General features: G+C 69.3%; 2 protein-coding genes across 2 annotated transcripts; one reads left to right on the top strand and one right to left on the bottom strand.

Moving 5' to 3' along the window:
* Positions 1-1,256: 1,256 nt before the first annotated feature.
* Positions 1,257-13,191, bottom strand: NCKAP1L (NCK associated protein 1 like). Its single transcript, XM_068997647.1, has 31 exons — positions 13,090-13,191; positions 12,601-12,711; positions 12,214-12,306; positions 12,063-12,119; positions 11,841-11,983; positions 11,156-11,246; positions 10,936-11,073; positions 10,037-10,085; positions 9,761-9,917; positions 9,437-9,493; positions 8,940-9,036; positions 8,258-8,367; positions 7,860-7,992; positions 7,695-7,776; positions 7,478-7,536; positions 7,031-7,176; positions 6,405-6,537; positions 6,212-6,331; positions 5,482-5,621; positions 5,200-5,331; positions 4,897-5,115; positions 4,075-4,205; positions 3,892-3,989; positions 3,153-3,240; positions 2,988-3,070; positions 2,805-2,885; positions 2,627-2,720; positions 2,426-2,542; positions 2,038-2,147; positions 1,864-1,953; positions 1,257-1,390 (listed from the first exon to the last, which is right to left on the bottom strand). Exons 1-31 carry the CDS (start codon positions 13,189-13,191, stop codon positions 1,262-1,264), a joined length of 3,390 nt encoding a protein of 1,129 aa, XP_068853748.1. The 3' UTR covers positions 1,257-1,261.
* A 1,046-nt stretch (positions 13,192-14,237) lies between these two features.
* On the top strand, positions 14,238-16,453 carry GTSF1 (gametocyte specific factor 1). Its single transcript, XM_068997505.1, has 5 exons — positions 14,238-14,330; positions 15,370-15,496; positions 15,573-15,644; positions 15,748-15,829; positions 16,435-16,453. Exons 1-5 carry the CDS (start codon positions 14,238-14,240, stop codon positions 16,451-16,453), a joined length of 393 nt encoding a protein of 130 aa, XP_068853606.1.
* Positions 16,454-16,972: the final 519 nt, after the last annotated feature.

Below are 16,972 nucleotides of genomic sequence, written 5' to 3' on the forward strand. Positions count from 1 at the left end.
TCGCTCCGGGGTCGTTTCGCAGCTCCCGGTGTTGGGGGGGGGGGGGGGAGGATTTTGGGGTTTGGGTTTTTTTTTTTTTATTTGAAGGCGATTTTTGCCCCACGCGGTTTTGGGGCCGCTCCCTCCGGTCCCCCCCACCCCTGATGATGCTGAGGGGGGGGGTCTCGGTCACGGGGGGGTCCGAGGGGGGGGCCCGAGGGCGCGGCGGGCGCTGTCGCCGCTGCCGGTGACTCATCCCGGAGCCGCCGCCGTGCGCGGAATGGCAACGGCCGCGGCCGCCTGCGCCCCATTAATTTTTCCCCCAAGATGCTGCACGGGAGGGAAATAAAAACACGCGGAGATGGGGGGAAAAGAGAAATGGGGGAGGGGGGCCAAGAGGTGGCGGGCTGGGGGGGAGGGCGGGCGTGGAACGTGACTGGAAGCGGCCCCGGGGGCGAGCGGGAGAAGGGAAACTGAGGCACGGCCCCAGCGGGATCGGCGCGGATGGAAAGGTGGAAAATCCCGCCGGGAGCTGCGGTGCCGCCGCGTCCCGACCCCAGCGTGGCACCCCCCGGACACCCCCGGGGAGCCCGGACAGCGCTCGGACACCCCCCAAACCCCCCGGAGGGTCGGGGAACGTCCCCGGGAGTGGTCGCCGGGTGGGGGCCCGCTGCTGGCCCCGAATGATTCCCGGGATGAGTCCGAGAGTTTGGGGGGAAAAAGAGGCTTTTAGTGACGGCGGCGACAGCGGGGGGACATTTGGGGACACGGTGGTGGCATCCAGCGGTGAGGGGGGCGGGGGACCGCGGTGAGGGGAGGGTTTGGGGGGGGTCGGGGGGAGATCGGGGGGAACGAGGGGGTCCCGGAGGGGCGGGTTGGGGCATTTGGGGAGGGACGCGGGGGTCTTGGAGGGACAGGGAGGGGGATTTGGGGATCGGGGGGGCACGAGGGTCCTGGGGGGGGGGGTTGGAAGGTTTGGGGAGGGACACGGGGGTCCTGGCAAGGGGTGGATTGGGGGATTTAGGGCTTGGGAGGAAACCTGGGGGGGGAATTGGGGCATTTGGGGAGGGGCACGTTTGGGGGGAAGGTTGGAGGATTTGGGGTCGAGGGAGGGGGGACAGGCTGGGGAGTCTGGGGAGGGACACGGGGGTCCTGAAGGGGTGGCCTGGGGGATTTAAGGGTCGGGGGGATGCGGGGCTTCCGGGGGGGAGGAGTGGGTTGGGGCATTTGGGGAGGGGCACAGGGGTCCCGGCGCGGGCCGGGAGGGGGTCCGGGGGTCCGGTCAGTGCGGGAGGGCCCTGCCGGGGCCGGGGGGGTCCCGGCACACCTCGCGGAAGGCGTTGCGCAGCAGGACGTAGGGGAAGCAGCTCTCCAGCATGTCCAGCGTCAGGAAGGACGATTCGGCCACGATCTGCCGGCCGAAGGGGGGGGGGGTTCGGTCAGCGCCCCCTCCTCTTCCTCCCGACCTCCCCGCGGCCCCCCCCGTCCCGGCTCCAGGTTGGAATATTTGCATTTAAATTGCTCCGAGCCGGGCCGGGCGCTCCTGGAATACCAATCCCGCCGGGGGGGGCGAGACCCCCACCCCCGGCATTCCAGCCCCTCCCGGCATTCCAGGCCCCCCCCCCCCGACATTCCAGCCCCCCCTCCCCCGGCATTCCAGCCGCTTCCAGGGGGGTCGGAGATGGATGCGCCCCCCCTCCCCCGCGGGACCAAACCGGAGCCCACTCGGGTACAGCCCAGAGCCCACCCAGGGGGACATCAGGACCCACCCAGGGGACACCCCAGAGCCCTCCCAAGGGGGACCTCACCCCAAAGCCCACCCAGAAGGGCCCCTCAGGGGCTGTGCCCACCCAGGGCCACCCCAGAGCCCCCCGGAGCCCTCACCAGGTGCAGCAGCAGCACGAGGGAGTCGCGGTTCCGCGCCCGCACCTTGTCCGGCTCCTGGCCCAGCTGCAGGAGGCTGACCGAGGCCAGCTGGGGACAGGGAGGGTCAGTGCGGGGACAGGGATCCCGCGGGGACAGGGACAGCCCCCGGGGAGGGGACAGGGCCAGGCTCACCAGCAGGAACTCCTTCAGGTGGGTCTCGATGTTCTTGTTGTGGACGGTGAAGAGCGCGGCCGAGACCTGGACGATGGCCTTGGCCAGGCAGTGCAGGTTGTTGTTGTAGCCTGGGGACACCGCGGGGACGCCGGGAGGTTGGGGACACGGGTTGGGCACAGAGGAAGGTGGGGACACAGGAAGATTAAGGATTCGGGAAGGTTGGGGACACAGGAGGGTTGGGGACCAGCCAGGGTCTCCTCTGTGCCCACCTCCCTCCGTGGCAGTCGCGGTGTCCCCATGTCCCCCCAAACCCTCTGCTGGGACAACGGGACGGTGACAACCCCCAGCACACAGGACACGGGGACACGGGGACACGGGGACACGGGGACACGGGGACAGCCCTCACCGTCCAGCTCGGGGTTGTAGAGGGACGCGGGGTCAGCGGCCAGCTGGGGCAGGGACACGGCCACGAACACCAGGAGCAGGCAGGACACCTTGTAATCCTCCTCGGGGGACGAGCCCTCTGCAGAGGCAGGGGACAGCCCGGTGACAGGGGGCTCCCAGGGGACACCAGCAGCCCCCCCGTGTCCCCAGAGCCCCCCCAGACCTGTCCTGTTGCCGGCCAGGGCGGTGACCAGCGCCGGGTCCACCTCACACGGGATCCCCGCGGCCGAGGCCAGCTCGAAGATGCTCAGGGTGACCTGGGGACAGGGGGGACACGCGATGCCACCCGGTGCCACGTGGCTGGGCGGGCCCGAGGGGCCCCCCCGTGTCCCTGTCCCCACCTGGATGTCGGTGTCGGGGGTCACCACGTCCGCCAGGCACTCGATGGGGCCCATCAGGAAGGGGCAGTGCTGGGAGAACGCCTGGAAAGGGGAAAAGGGGGGGGGTCAGGGGGGTCCTGTGGGGTCGGGGGTCCCACGGGGGGGGGTCCCGTGCTCTAGGGGTACCCCTTGGGGGGCTCCCACCTCCCTGAGGCCCTGCTGGGCCATGGCGCGGAAGCTCAGGATCTCCCCGATGATGGTCATGCGCTTCAGGACGTTCTCGGCCGCTGCGGGGACACGCGTGGGACGGAGGTGTGACGCGGGTGGCACAGGTGGCACCCGCGTGCGGCACCCCCTGTCCCCACTCACAGGTCAGGCGGGACAGCAGCGCCGGCCTCTGCTCAGCCCTGCAGCAGCGCAGCTGCACCAGCGTGTCCATGTTCTCGGCCACCAGCTTCTGCGGGGACATGGGGACACTGGGGACACTGGGGAACACTGGGGACATGGGGACACTGGGGGACACTGGGGGACACTGGGGACATGGGGACACTGGGGGACATGGGGACATGGGGACATGGGGACACTGGGGACACTGGGGACACTGGGGGACATGGGGAAATGGGGACATTGGGGGACGTGGGGAAATGGGGACATGGGGGACATGGGGGCATGGGGACACTGGGGGACACTGGGGACATGGGGACACTGGGGACATGGGGGACATGGGGACACTGGGGACATGGGGGGACATGGGGACACTGGGGACACTGGGGGACATGGGGACATGGAGAAATGGGGACATGGGGACACTGGGGGGGATACTGGGGGCACTGGGGACACGGGACACTGGGGAACATGGGGACATGGGGGACATGGGGACACTGGGGACACTGGGGGACATGGGGACCCTGCAGGACCCAGCACCTCTGACCCTCCCACAAAGCCCAAGGGACAGGCAGGGACGGGGTTGGGGTGGCCCCAGGGTGGCCCTGCTTGCCCTGTCACGGTCCCCAGCCCTCTGATCCCTGTCCCAGCCCTCTGATCCCTGTCCCAGCCCTCTGATCCCTGTCCCAGCCCACTGTCCCCTGTCCCCAGCCCCCCCCTGTACCTTCAGCTCGGTGACCTGGGACCCCACGTGCCACATCAGGTTCTCGCTCAGGAACTTCATCCCGTAGGGCCCGATGAGCTCGGCCAGCGCCCGCATCTCTGCAGGAGGGGACAGGGTGGGGACCCCGACGGGGACAGGGGAGGTGACAAATCCCCCCCAGACCCCCCCCCCCCCAGACCCCACCTGAGATGTCGGAGAACTCGGCGGCGCTGAACGGGGGCTGCTCCTCGCGGGGCACCGTGGTGAAGGCCTGGAGGGCCGGGGACAGGAGCACGGCCCCGGTGCTGGCCTGGCGCAGCAGGGCCTCCAGGTACCTGCGGGCACGGGGACACGGCGCTGTCACCTGCGGGAGTGCCACCCAGGGGAATGCCACCCGTGGCACCGCGACCCACAGCAACAGGACCCGGGATCAGGGCAGTGGGGTGGGGATTTGGGGGCTGGGGACAGGCTCAGGGCACTGGGATGGGGATCTGGGGGCCGGGGACAGGCTTAGGACCCTGGGATGGGGATTTGGGGGCTGAGGACAGGCTCAGGGCACTGGGGACAGGCTCAGGGCACTGGGGTGGGGATTTGAGGTCTGGGGACAGGCTCAGGGCACTGGGGTGGGGATTTGGGGGCTGGGGACAGGCTCAGGGCACTGAGATGGGGATTTGGGCACTGGGGACAGGCTCAGGGCACTGGGATGGGGATCTGGGGGCCGGGGACAGGCTCAGGGCACTGGGGTGGGAATTTGAGGTCTGGGGTCAGGCTCAGGGCACTGGGATGGGGATTTGGGGGCTGGGGACAGGCTCAGGACACTGGGGTGGGGATTTGAGGTCTGGGGACAGGCTCAGGGCACTGGGGTGGGGATTTGGGGGCTGGGGACAGGCTCAGGGCACTGGGGACAGGCTCAGGGCACTGGGATCGGGATCATGCTGCAAGAACCACAAGCTGCTGCCCCCACGACCCCACAGCAGCGTCACCCAGCCCCGTCCCCGTGTCCCCAGCCCTACGGGGGACACGCACCAGTCCGTGTAGATGGCGGTCAGCGTGGGCTGCCCGCTGGCGTCGCGGGGGTGGCTCTGCTGCAGCAGCACCGCGCGGAGCAGCCGCCCCGTGTCCAGTGCCACCAACTGCCCCAGCCGCTGCACCAGCCCCATGTAGGCCCCCAGCCCCGCCAGCACCTCCGAGGGCCGGGCCACCTCCTGCGTGGCCTGGCTGTAGCCGGCCATGGCCACGATGGCCCTGCGGGGACACGGGGGCGGTGAGGGACACGCCGTGCGTCCCCTCGGCCCCCTCGGCCCCGGCGCGGCCCCGGCGCGGCCCCACCTGGTCAGGCGCGTCTCCAGGTGGCTGCTCAGGTACTCGGCCGGTGTCACCTTGTGCCCAAAGACGGTGAAGTTGGGGACGTGGTTGAGGCTCAGGGACAGCTCGGCCAGGGTCAGGTGCAGCTTGTCCATGCTGGGAGGACGACCACGGTGTGACCACACGGGGACAGTCCGCGTCCCCTGGGGACAATCATACCCACACCGTGCCCACACCCAAGCTCTGGTGGCCTCATCAGGCACACCGTGACCCTGTGGGGACAGTCCTGCCCCGGGTGACGCTCACTTGGTGGTCAGAGTCCGGTCCCGCCGTTGGCTCTCTGTCCCCGGCTTGTCCCTGTCGGGGTCCCCCTTGCGGGGCGGCTGCTTCGGGGTTTTCTTGCCGCGGGCTCTGCTGATGGTGGCCGCACAGTGCTTGGGCAGCAGCTGAGGGGTGGGGACAGGCTCATGGGGACATGGGGACACCCCAAATGGGGTCATCAGGGCCACAGGCCACCGTCCCCCAGGGCTGGGTTGGGGGAATGCCCTGCCAGGTTTTGCCCCTGTGGAGAAACTTCCTCATCCCGAGGGTTTGGTGGAGACAGAGGGACAAGGGGACAGAGAGGCCACGGAGATCCCAAAAGCCACAGCGACCCCAGAACCCCTGAAGACCCCAAAGGCCCCAGAGATCCTCAAGCTGATAGAGACCTTGAGGTGGTGGAAACCCAAAAAGCCAGAGGGATCCTGAAGGTGATGAAGCCCCCAAAGTCCTGGATCCCCCAAAGGCCACTGAAGCCCCAAAGCTCCTGAAGACCCCAAAGCTCCTGAAGCCCCCAAAGGCCACTGAGCCCCCAGAGGTTGTGGAGATCCCAAGGGCCACCAAGATCCCAAAGGCCCTGAAGCCCCCAAGGGTCACCAATCCCCCCAAAAGTCCCAGACCCCCTGGACCCCCCTGAGCCCCACAAAGGTCCCAGAGCCCCCTGAAGGTCCCAGACCCCCATGAGCCCCCCAGACCCTCCGGATCCCCCTGTCGGGACCTGCTGGCTCAGGTTGTGCTGCTCGGCGCAGGCATCCAGGACGCAGCCGCTGCCCACCCGCGCCAGCTCCTCCAGGAACTTGTGGCAGAGCCCCAGCGCCGCCGCCTCCAGCTGCGGGTACTGGGAGGGGACACCGGGACCCCTCAGAGCCGGGGACACGGCCAGGGGACCCCCCCCCCGGGGTGTCACCCACCTCCTCGGGGCACATGGGGTGCAGGCAGCGCGAGAAGTGGGCGCAGAGCAGGGGGAAGGCGATGGCGAAGCGGAGCATGGACGGCTCCTCCAGCGTCACCGCGAACATCCGCTCCAGGGGCCGGGGGTAGAAACTGCGGGACAGGGCGGGGACAGGGGGATGGAGGGGGGAAAAGGGTGGGAAAAGGGGAGATGGGGTGGGAAAAGGGGGTACAGGGATGGGAAAAGGGCAGGGAAATGGGGACAGGATGGGACAAGGGTGGGAAAAGGGTGGGAAAAGGGGTATGGGGTGGGAAAAGAGGGTACAGGGATGGGAAAAGGGCAGGGAAATGGGGACAGGGTGGGAAAAGGGTGGAAAAAGGGGTGGGGTGGGAGAAGGGGGTACAGGGTGGGAAAAGGGCAGGAAAAAGGGGTATGGGGTGGGAAAAGAGGGTACAGGGGCAGGAAAAGGGCAGAGAAAGGGGGTAGAAGAGGGGTCAGGAAAAGGGGCAGGAGAGGGGCAGAAATGGGGTAGGGAGTGGAGGAAGGGGGTACAGGGGTGGGAAAAGGGAAGGAAAATGGGATGGGGAGTGGGAAAAGGGGGTACAGGGGCACGAGAGGGGCAGGAGAAGGGGGACAGGGGCTCACCAGAGGTGGGACAGGTCGGAGACCTCATCCAGCAGCTCCTCGGGCTGGTCCAGCAGGCGCGTGTGGAACACCACGAGGTTCATGGCGCGTCCCACGTCCCCGTTGGAGACCAGCGGCAGCGCCGCCTTCGCCACGCTCGTGTAGGCCTGGGGACAGAGGTGGGGACAGCGGGGACAGGGACAGGGTCAGGGGATGTGGGGACAAGGATGGGGACGGCAGGGATGGGGGAGGAATGGGATTGGCACAGGGATGGGAACAAAGGTGGAGATTGGGATGGGGACAGGGAGAGCAGGGGGACGGGGACAGGGACGGGGACAGGGACAGGGACAGAGACAGGGACAGGGATAGGGACAGGGACAGGGACAGGGACAGGGACAGGGACGGGGACAGGGACGGGGACAGGGACAGGGACAGGGACAGGGACGGGGACAGAGACAGGGCCACCACCTGGAGCCGGAACCAGTCGAGGCGCAGGGCGGTGAAGTCAAACTGCTCCTTGTCATCCACTGCGGGGACAGAGGGACGTGGGGACGGGGCTGGGGGGTGGCAGTGCCACCACAGGGTGGAGCCGCCACCCCTCGGGGTGCCCAGCACGGCCCGGGCTCCCGGGACAGCGGGGACGCGGGGAGGGGACATTCGGGGCGGGGAGGGGACACGGCCGCACCTTCTTTGGCAGAGAGAGCCGAGAGGGAGCTGACGAAGGACGAGAGGATCACGGACTCCTCCTCGGGACACACCGAGAGGTTCTGGGGGGACACGGGCGGGCTCAGGGGACAGGGACAGCCCGGAGGAGGCTCAGGGGACAGGGCCACCCCCTCCCCCGCGGTACCTGGATGACGTCGCTGAGCACGAGCGCGTCGAAGCGGGCCAGGTACTGCCGGTGGTACCGGCTCAGGACCCGCCGGTGCCGCCGCACCAGCGCCCGCAGCTGCTCCAGCGCGAACAGCAGCTCCGCGATGCGGCTGCGCCAGGGGGGCCATTAGAGACCCCCCCCCCAAACACCCCGGACTCTCCCAGTGCCCCCCGAATCCCCCCGAATCCCCCCAAAACCACTGAACGTCCTCGGGGCCCCACAGAACCTCTGGGACCCCCCCGAACCGCTCTGAGTTCCCCCCCCAGCCCCTCTGAACTCCCCCGGAGCCCGCCCGGACCCTCCCGGCTGAGCCCCCCCAGCCCGCCCGTCCCACGCCCGGGGTGTCCCTGCGGGTGTCCCCTCCCCGTCCCCACCTGTCGGCGAAGTCCTCGGGGCTCTTGGTCTTGGTGGCGTGCTCGGCGTGTCGCGACAGCCAGCTCACCTCGTCGCGACACAGCGACAGGGCCACGAACACCAGCAGGGCCTGGGGGGTTTGGCGAGGGGGTCGGGGGGAGCCCGGGAATCCCCCCCGGACCCACCCTGAACCACCAGGGATGGGCAGAGCCCGGCACGCATCCCCCGCACCCAAAATCCTGTGCCCACCCCCTGCACCCCTAATCCAGCACCCCAAACCCTTTCCCCATCCCTACACCCCAAATCCAGCACCCCAAACCCTGTGCCCACCCCCTGCACTCCAAACTCCGCACCCCAAACTCAACACCCCAAACCCTTTTCCCATCCCTACACCCCTAATCCAGCATCCCAAACCCTGTGCCCACCCCCTGCACCCCAAACCCCGCACCCCAAACCCTGCGCCCACCCCCTGAACCCCAAATCCAGCACCCCAAACCCTGTGCCCACCCCCTGCACCCCAAATCCAGCACCCCGCACCCCAAATCCTGTTCCCGTTCCCCTGTATCCCAAATCCTGCAACCCCACACCCCCGAAACTCCCCAAAACCCCCAAAGCGCAAGCCCCAAACCCCGCACACACAACGCCCCGCACCCCAAAATCCCCCCAAAATCTCCCAACCCCCCCCCCCCCCCCCGGCCTCACCTTGGGCCCCAGCAGCCCGGGCTGATCCTCCAGCAGCGCCACGAGCTCCCGCACGGCCCCGCGCAGGAACGAGCGGCGGCCCCGGTGCAGCGCCGGGCTGGGGGGACCAGGGGGGTTTGGGGGGGTCACTGGGGGTCTCGGGGCTTGTGGGGGGTGGGGAGGATCCGGGGGGAGCAGGGCGAGGGGACAGAACCCCTCGCAGGAATGGGAGGGGACCCCGGAGAGTGACTCTGTGGGGGATTTGGGGGGGTCAGGACGGGGAGCGAGTGGGGCATCAGGGTCAGGGCCACCCAACCGAGCCCCCTGGCCACCCCCAGGGGACAGCACGTGCGGCACGGGGTCGGTGTGGGTGAAATCGGGGCACCCCCAATCTCCGCCCGGGGTCCGAGACACCCCCCCCCAGGACCCCCCCGTGTTTTAGGGGCGCCCCGGACCCCCGGGACCCTCCCCAGCCTCCCCCAGCCCCGCTGGCCCCGCTGGCCCCGCTGGCCCCAGACCTGTGAGCCACCGCGTGGTCCCGGCACTCCTTGACATCGGCCACGCGCTTCCCGTACCTGGGGAGGGACACCTGGCACAGCCCTGGGGGACCCCCGGGCACCCCCGGAGCCCCCTGGGTACAGCCCCCAGACCCTGCTACCCCCCGGGCACCTATGAGACCCCCAGGAGACCCCCCGAGCACTCCCAAAGCCCCCTGAACAGCCCCCAGCCCCCTCTGGGACCCTCCAGAGCCCCCGGCCCCGCTCCCTGTGAAGCCCCCAGCCCCTGGCACCGGCTGTGCCCCCCCCCACCCTGGCTGTGCCACCCCTCGGGGGGGTCCTCACCCCTTGAGCCCCCCCAGCAGCTCCTCGGTGACCTTGTGCACGGCGATGGCCTCGTCGCGCAGGAGGGTGACAAAGAGGGTCCCCTGCAGCGCCTGGCGCCACAGCTCCTGGCACGGGGGGGCTGCGGCCAGAGCCCCCGGGCACACCAGGAACCCCACTGCGGGGACAGCCTCGCGTCAGGGACCCGCGGCGCCGGGGGGACCCCAAAACGGGGAGTGGGGGGTGGGGACACTGCCCAGGAGGGGTTGGGGAGCCGCGGGCGGTGCCGGCACTCACGGATGATCCAGCGCTCCATCACCTCCAGGGACAGGTACTCACAGGCCATCTGGGGACACCGGTGTCACCACGCCACTGTCCCCTGACCCTTCCCAGTGCCTGTCACTGTCCCCATCTCCCTGTGTCTCCATATCCCCCAGTCCCCCATGTCCCAGGGTCACTCACTCTGTCACAGGTGGCCGGGCTCAGCGTGTCCCCATACCCCATACCCCATGTGCCCATGTCCCCACAACCCATGTCCCCATGTCCCCATACCCCAAGTCCCCATGTTACCATGTCCCCATGACCCACACCCCCTGTCCCCATGTCCCTATGTCCCCAAATCCCCATACCCCATGTCCCCATACCCCGTGTCCCCATGTCCCCATGTCCCCACACCCCCTGTCGCCATGTCCCCATGTCCCCAAGTCCCCATACCCCAAGTCCCCATGTCCCCATGTCCCATATCCCGTGTCCCCGTGTCCCCGTGTCCCCATATCCCCTGTACCCATGTCCCCATGACCCCATACCCCGTGTCCCCGTGTCCCCATGTCCCCATACCCCATACCTCATGTCCCCATGTCCCCATGTCCCCAAGTCCCCATACCCCAAGTCCCCATGTCCCCAAGTCCCCATACCCCAAGTTCCCATGTCCCCACACCCCCTGTCCCTATGTCCCCATGTCCCCAAATCCCCCTACCCTGTGTCCCCATGTCCCCATACCCCGTGTCCCATACCCCATACCCCATACCCCATGTCCCCATGTCCCCATACCCCGTGTCCCATACCCCATACCCCATGTCCCCATGACCCCATACCCCGTGTCACTCATGCTGTTGCACGTGGCTGGGCTCAGCATGTCCCCATACCCCATACCCCATACCCCATGTCCCCATACCCCGTGTCCCCGTGTCACTCACGCTGTCGCACGTGGCCGGGCTCAGCATGTCCCCGGCGGGTCCCAGCAGGCTCAGGAGCTGCTCCCTCCGCCACTGCTCCGCGTCCTGGCAGCGCCGCGCCAACGGTGCCCGCAGCGACAGCAGCGCGCTGCTCACGGCCTGCCACGGGGACACGGCGGCGCTGGGGACACCGGCCCGGGCGGGGGGTGGCCCTGCCGGTCACCGGGGACCCCTGACCCACCTTGGTGTGGGGCCCGAACTCCTCGGGCAGCTTCTTGAGGGGGTGCTCGTACTCCAGCACCATCTGCGCCAGGCGGGCGAAGCCGGGCTCGCTGCGGGGACACGGGGACACGTTGGGGACAGCCCCGAGGAGGGGACGGCCTTGGGGACAGCCCCGGGCCTGGCCTCGGTGGGGACACGGTGCTGAGGACAGCCCCGGTGGGGACACGGTGCTGGGGACACGGTGCTGGTGGCAGCCCCAGTGGGGACACGGCCGTGGGGACACGGTGCTGGGGACACGGTGCTGGTGGCAGCCCCGGTGGGGACACGGTGCTGGGGACACGGTGCTGGTGGCAGCCCCGGTGGGGACACGGCCGTGGGGACACGGTGCTGGGGACACGGTGCTGGTGGCAGCCCCGGTGGGGACACGGCCGTGGGGACACGGTGCTGGGGACACGGTGCTGGGGACAGCCCCGGTGCGGACACAACCGTGGGGACACGGCCGTGGGGACATGATGCTGGGGACAGCCCCGGTGGGGACACGGTGCTGGGGACACGGTGCTGGGGACACGGTGCTGGTGGCAGCCCCGGTGCAGACACAACCGTGGGGACACGGTGCTGGGGACACAGCGTTGGGGACAGCCCCGGAGCCACCCCTGGCAGGGACGCGGCCTTGGGGACATCCCCGGTGGGGACAGCGGTGGCACCTGGCGCCGTGGCTCATCTCGTGCGCGCAGTGGTAGAGCCCCAGCAGCAGCCGCCGCTCCTCGGTGCGCGCCAGCAGCAGCACCAGCGACACGTAGGTGACAACCAGGTCCAGGTAGCCCTTGGTGAAGTCGTAGTTGATGTGCTGGCGGGGAGGGGACAGCCGTGAGCGCGGCGGGGACGGCGGGGACACCCCGGGGTGGGTCCCCGCGGGCGGCACTCACGATGTCGAAGAAGCACTGGCTGGCGTCGATGGTGTTGAGCAGCTCGTACACGTGGTCCTGGCGGCGAGGGGACAGCGCCGCGTGTCACCGCCGTGTCCCCGGCTCTGAGTGACCCCCCCTGTCCCCTCTGTCCCCCCCCCCCCCGGCTCACCCGGAACTCCAGCACGTCCAGGAAGGTGTGGTAGAACGGTGCCAGCACCCGCACGATGTCCCCTTTGTCCCTGTGCACCGGCCCCAGGTGCTGCTGCAGGGGGACAGCGGCGTGGGTGGCACCGGGGGGGGGGACACCGCGGTGGGGGTGGCACGGGGGGGGACACGCGGGGGGCGGTGAGAAAAGGGGACATCCAGGGTGAGGTGACAGTGGTGACACCCATGGAGGGGGTGGCACGGGGGGGGGACACCCAGGGAGAGGTGACAGAGGGGACACGCAGGGTGGGGTGGCACAAGGGAGGGCACGGGAGGGGGGTGGCACATCCCACAGGGGGTGGGGACACGGCGGGTGGGGACACGGGGACAGTGGGGACAAGGGGACACTCACGGTGCTGCTCCGCACGTCCAGGTGCGGGAATTTCTTCTGGATGAACTTGGCCGAGGCCTCCATGGCCTTGTCCCCAAGGAAAGGCGGCCGCGTGCGGGGGTCCGAGCACGTCTGGGGGACCCCGCGATCAGAACCCCTCCCCCTCCCAAACTGACCCCAAAAACTCCTCCCCCGGATGGAACACCCCAAAATCCCCCGCAGAACTGAGCCCTCCCCCACCCAAACCCCCCCAAACCCCTTCCGGACTGGATCCCCCTCCAAAAACCCACCCTGCCCCAACCCTCCCTGGGCTGGGACCCCCCCAAACCCCCCCTGTCCAAGCTCCTCCCTGACCAGGAGGTCAAAACCCCCCTAAAACCCCTCCTGGGCCGTCCCCTTCCCCAAATTCCCCCAACCCCCCCCGGTCCCTGCAGCCCTTTGGCTGCTCCCCATCAGCGGGGGGAGGGGGGTTGGGGACCCCCGGGTGTCCCCCCAGGATCCCCCACCCACCTTTTTGATGTGGTAGACGCGCACGAGGACCCCCCGGCCGCGCTCGTTGAGCAGCGTCAGCTTCTCAGCCAGTTTGTCCCCGTACACCGAGGGCAGGGACATGGTGGCACCCCGGTGGCACCCCCGTGTCACCCCCACGGTCCCCAAAAGGCCCCAAGCCCCAACTTCCCCTTCCTGGGCTGGGCCCGGCCGCGCTGGGGCCACCGGGGCCACGTGACGGCGCTGCCACCACCCCGTGACACCGCGGGGGACGTGGGCGGGGGACACCGGGCGTGGGGGACAACACGGATGGGGGACAACACGGGTGGGGGACAACACCGTGGGGGACACCAGTGTCAGCCGATGCCAGCACTGCCTGACGCCGTGGGTGGCATCTGGGTGACACCGCTGATGGGTGACACCGTGATGGGTGACACCGCTGGTGGCCGATGCCCCCATCAGCCCCATCTGGGGCCGTGACAGCCCCACTCCGGGCCCACATATCGGGGCCAGGGCCCTCATATTGGGGTCAGGGCCCTCATATTGGGGTCCAGGCCCTTATACCGATGTCAGGGCCTTCATATCGGTGTCTGGGCCCTTACAGCCCTGCCTGGGCTCATACAGAACCAATTCTAGTCCGTATAACCCCAATCCGCTCCCGTTTGTCCCCATTTTGGTCCCGCTCACCCCCATTTTGGTCCCATTTATCCCCAAACTGATCGCATCGATCCCAAATCAGGGGACCCCAATCAGGGCTCATTTATTCCCAATCGGGGCCCATTTAAGCCCAGTCTGCTCCCGTACAGCCCGACCCGGCTCCGTAGAACCCCAATCCGGGCCTGTTTGACCCCAACTGGGGCCGATTTAGCCCAAATTTTCCCGCGCTCCCGTTGCCACGACGACGGCGCGCGGCGCCCCCCAGCGGCGCGGAGGACCCGGAAGCAGCGCCCGTTGCCGCGGTAACGGCGACGCTGCCGAGAGACAGAACCGGCACCGGTGGAACCGAACCGGGACAGAACCGAGACCGCTGGGACCAAACTGTGGCCGGTGAGACCGAACCGGGACTGAACCGCGCCCGGTAGGATCGAACCGCGGCCGGGCGGTGCCCGGTGGGGCAGGACCGGCACCGGGCCGTGCCGGGCGATACCGGGCCGCGCTCGGGGGTCCCCATGGAGCCCGACGCGCTCGTGCAGTGCCCGTACGACCGGAGCCACCAGGTGCGCGTGTCCCGCCTGCCCTATCACCTGGTGCGCTGCCAGCAGGTGCGCGGGGGGCACACCGGGACCGGGGGGCACCGGGACCTGGGGGGGACACACCAGGACCTGGGGGGACACCGGGACATGGGGACACACCGGGACTTGGGGGGACACACCGGGACCGGGGACACACCGGGACCGGGGGGCACCGGGACCTGGGGGGGACACACCGGGACCGGGGGGGCACCGGAACATGGCGGGGGACACACCGGGACCTGGGGGGACACCGGGACCTGGGGGGGACACACCGGGACCTGGGGGGGCACCGGGACCTGGGGGGCACCGGGACATGGGGGGACACCGGGACATGGGGGGACACCGGGACCTGGGGGGACACACCGGGACCGGGGGGGCACCGGGACCTGGGGGGCACCGGGACATGGGGACACACCGGGACCTGGGGGGACACCGGGACATGGGGACACACCGGGACATGGGGAGACACCGGGACATGGGGACACACCGGGACCGGGGGGGCACACCGGGACCTGGGGACACACCGGGACCTGGGGACACACCGGGACTGGGGGGCACCGGGACCTGGGGGGGACACACCGGGACCTGGGGGGGCACCGGGACCTGGGGGGCACCGGGACATGGGGGGACACCGGGACATGGCGGGGGACACACCGAGACCTGGGGGGCACCGGGACCTGGGGGGCACCGGGATCTGGGGGGACACCGGGACCTGGGGGGGCACCGGGACCTGGGGGCGGGGCTGGAGACCGGGGCCTGCCGGGGATCGGGCTCGGTTTTGAGCTCCAGGATCTGCCCGGATCGGGGTCTTTGAGGGTCTGGGGTCGCGGGGAATTTGAGTTGGGGTTTGCGCGGGGTCGGGGTCCGTTTTGGGGTCCAGGACCTGCCGGGGGGAGGCCGTGAGGGTCTGGGGTCTGCGGGGGGTTTGGGGTTGGGGGTCCAGGACCTGTCAGGCATCGGGGTCTGTGAGGGTCTGGGGTCCGCGGGGGATTTGGGGTTGGGGGTCCAGGCCGCGCTGGGGGTCGCGGTCGGTGTCCCCCCCCCCCCAGTCCCCCCTGTCCCCCCCCAGAACAACCCGCAGGTGTCCCGCACCTTGGCCACGTGTCCCTTCAACGCTCGCCACCGCGTCCCCCGCGGCCTCCTGCGCAGCCACGTCACCTCCTGCCCCGACAAGCTCCCGCTCGAGCTGCCCCCAGGTACGCGGTGTCCCCCCCCCCCCGGGTGTCCCCAGCTGTCCCCAGCTGTGTCCCCCCCTCACCTCTGTCCCCGCAGACCCCGAGGACGCGGCCGGGGAGCCCCCCCTCGCCTGGCAGCCCCCCCCGTGCCGGGAGGACTGGGACGCAGGTGAGGGTCCCCAAGTGTCCCCAGAGTCCCCCCCGGTGTCCCCCCCGGGGCTGGCACGTCCCCGTCGCGTCCTCACGGTGTCCCCGTCGTGTCCCCTGTGCAGAGCTGAGCGAGCTGCAGCTGGAGGAGCCCCCCCCGTTCATCCTGCAGGTCACCAAGGGGGACCTGCCCACCCCCTGCTACAGGTGGGGCCCGGGGACAGGGGTGCCACCCCCCCGAGTGCCACTCGGGTGTGTGTGAGTGTTCCCAAGTGTCACACTCAGGTGTGTGAGTGTCCCCAGGTGCCACAGCCGTGTCTGTGTGTCCTCAAGTGCCACACTCAGCTGTCTGTGTGTCCCCAGGTGTCACACTCAGGTGTGTGAGTGTCCCCAGGTGCCACACTCAGGTGTGAGTGTCCCCAGGTACCACAGCCGTGTCTGTGTGTCCTCAAGTGCCACACAGGTGTGTGTGTCCCCAGGTGTCACACTCAGGTGTGTGAGTGTCCCCAAGTGTCACACTCAGCTGTGTGAGTGTCCCCAGGTGTCACAGCCGTGTCTGTGTGTCCTCAAGTGCCACACTCAGCTGTCTGTGTGTCCCCAGGTGTCACACTCAGGTGTGAGTGTCCCCAGGTACCACACTCAGGTGTGTGAGTGTCCCCAAGTGCCACACTCAAGTATGTGAATGTCCCCAGCTGCCACACTCATCTGTCTGCCCCCAAGTGTCACACTCAACTCTGTGAGTGTCCCCAGGTGCCACACTCAGGTGTGTGAGTGTCCCCAGCTGCCACACTCATCTGTCTGTGTGCCCCCAGGTACCACACTCAGGTGTGAGTGTCCCCAAGTGCCACACTCATCTGTCTGTGTGCCCCCAAGTGTCACACTCAGCTCTGTGAATGTCCCCACGTGCCACACTCAGGTGTCCCCCCAGGGCACCTGCACTGACCCCCCCCCCCCGCCTCTCTCGCCCCCAGCTCCGACCCCGCCACCCCCCCGGAGGGGCTGTCACCGAGGAAATCCCGGCCGGCGACAGCGGGACCCCGCCCGGGGACAGCGGGACCCCGCCCGGGGACAGCACGGCCCAGGACAGCGGGAGGGGGCTCCTCCAGGGGCCGGGGGGTCCTGGGGGCCGGGAGGGGGCTCGGAGCCGGAGGGGCCCCCCCGGCTTTTAAATATTTTCGGAAATAAAATCGCTACAAGTCCCCGCGGTGTCCCCGCAGCCCGGGGGAGGGGGGGAGAGGGGGGACAGGGGACACGCGGGGGTGGGAACGCGGGGATCCCCACCCTGCCCTGGGCTGGTCCTGTCCCCTCCCGGGCCTGGCAGTGTCCCTGTCACCCCCCCGCTGTCACCCT

The sequence above is a fragment of the Aphelocoma coerulescens genome, chromosome 29 (genome assembly GCF_041296385.1).
Source record: "Aphelocoma coerulescens isolate FSJ_1873_10779 chromosome 29, UR_Acoe_1.0, whole genome shotgun sequence".
NCBI classification, from domain to species: Eukaryota; Metazoa; Chordata; class Aves; order Passeriformes; family Corvidae; genus Aphelocoma; species Aphelocoma coerulescens.

Bases quoted from the DNA above. Each gene is read 5' to 3' on its own strand.
- NCKAP1L (XM_068997647.1), bottom strand. From the start codon at position 13,191: ATGTCCCTGCCCTCGGTGTACGGGGACAAACTGGCTGAGAAGCTGACG. The intron at 11,074-11,155 runs GTGGGTCAGGGG...TCCCCGTGGCAG, and splicing joins AGTTCGGGCCCCACACCAAG to GCCGTGAGCAGCGCGCTGCT. The intron at 2,148-2,425 runs GTGAGGGCTGTC...CGGTGTCCCCAG, and splicing joins CTACAACCCCGAGCTGGACG to GCTACAACAACAACCTGCAC.
- GTSF1 (XM_068997505.1), top strand. From the start codon at position 14,238: ATGGAGCCCGACGCGCTCGTGCAGTGCCCGTACGACCGGAGCCACCAG. The intron at 14,331-15,369 runs GTGCGCGGGGGG...GTCCCCCCCCAG, and splicing joins ACCTGGTGCGCTGCCAGCAG to AACAACCCGCAGGTGTCCCG. The intron at 15,645-15,747 runs GTGAGGGTCCCC...TCCCCTGTGCAG, and splicing joins CCGGGAGGACTGGGACGCAG to AGCTGAGCGAGCTGCAGCTG.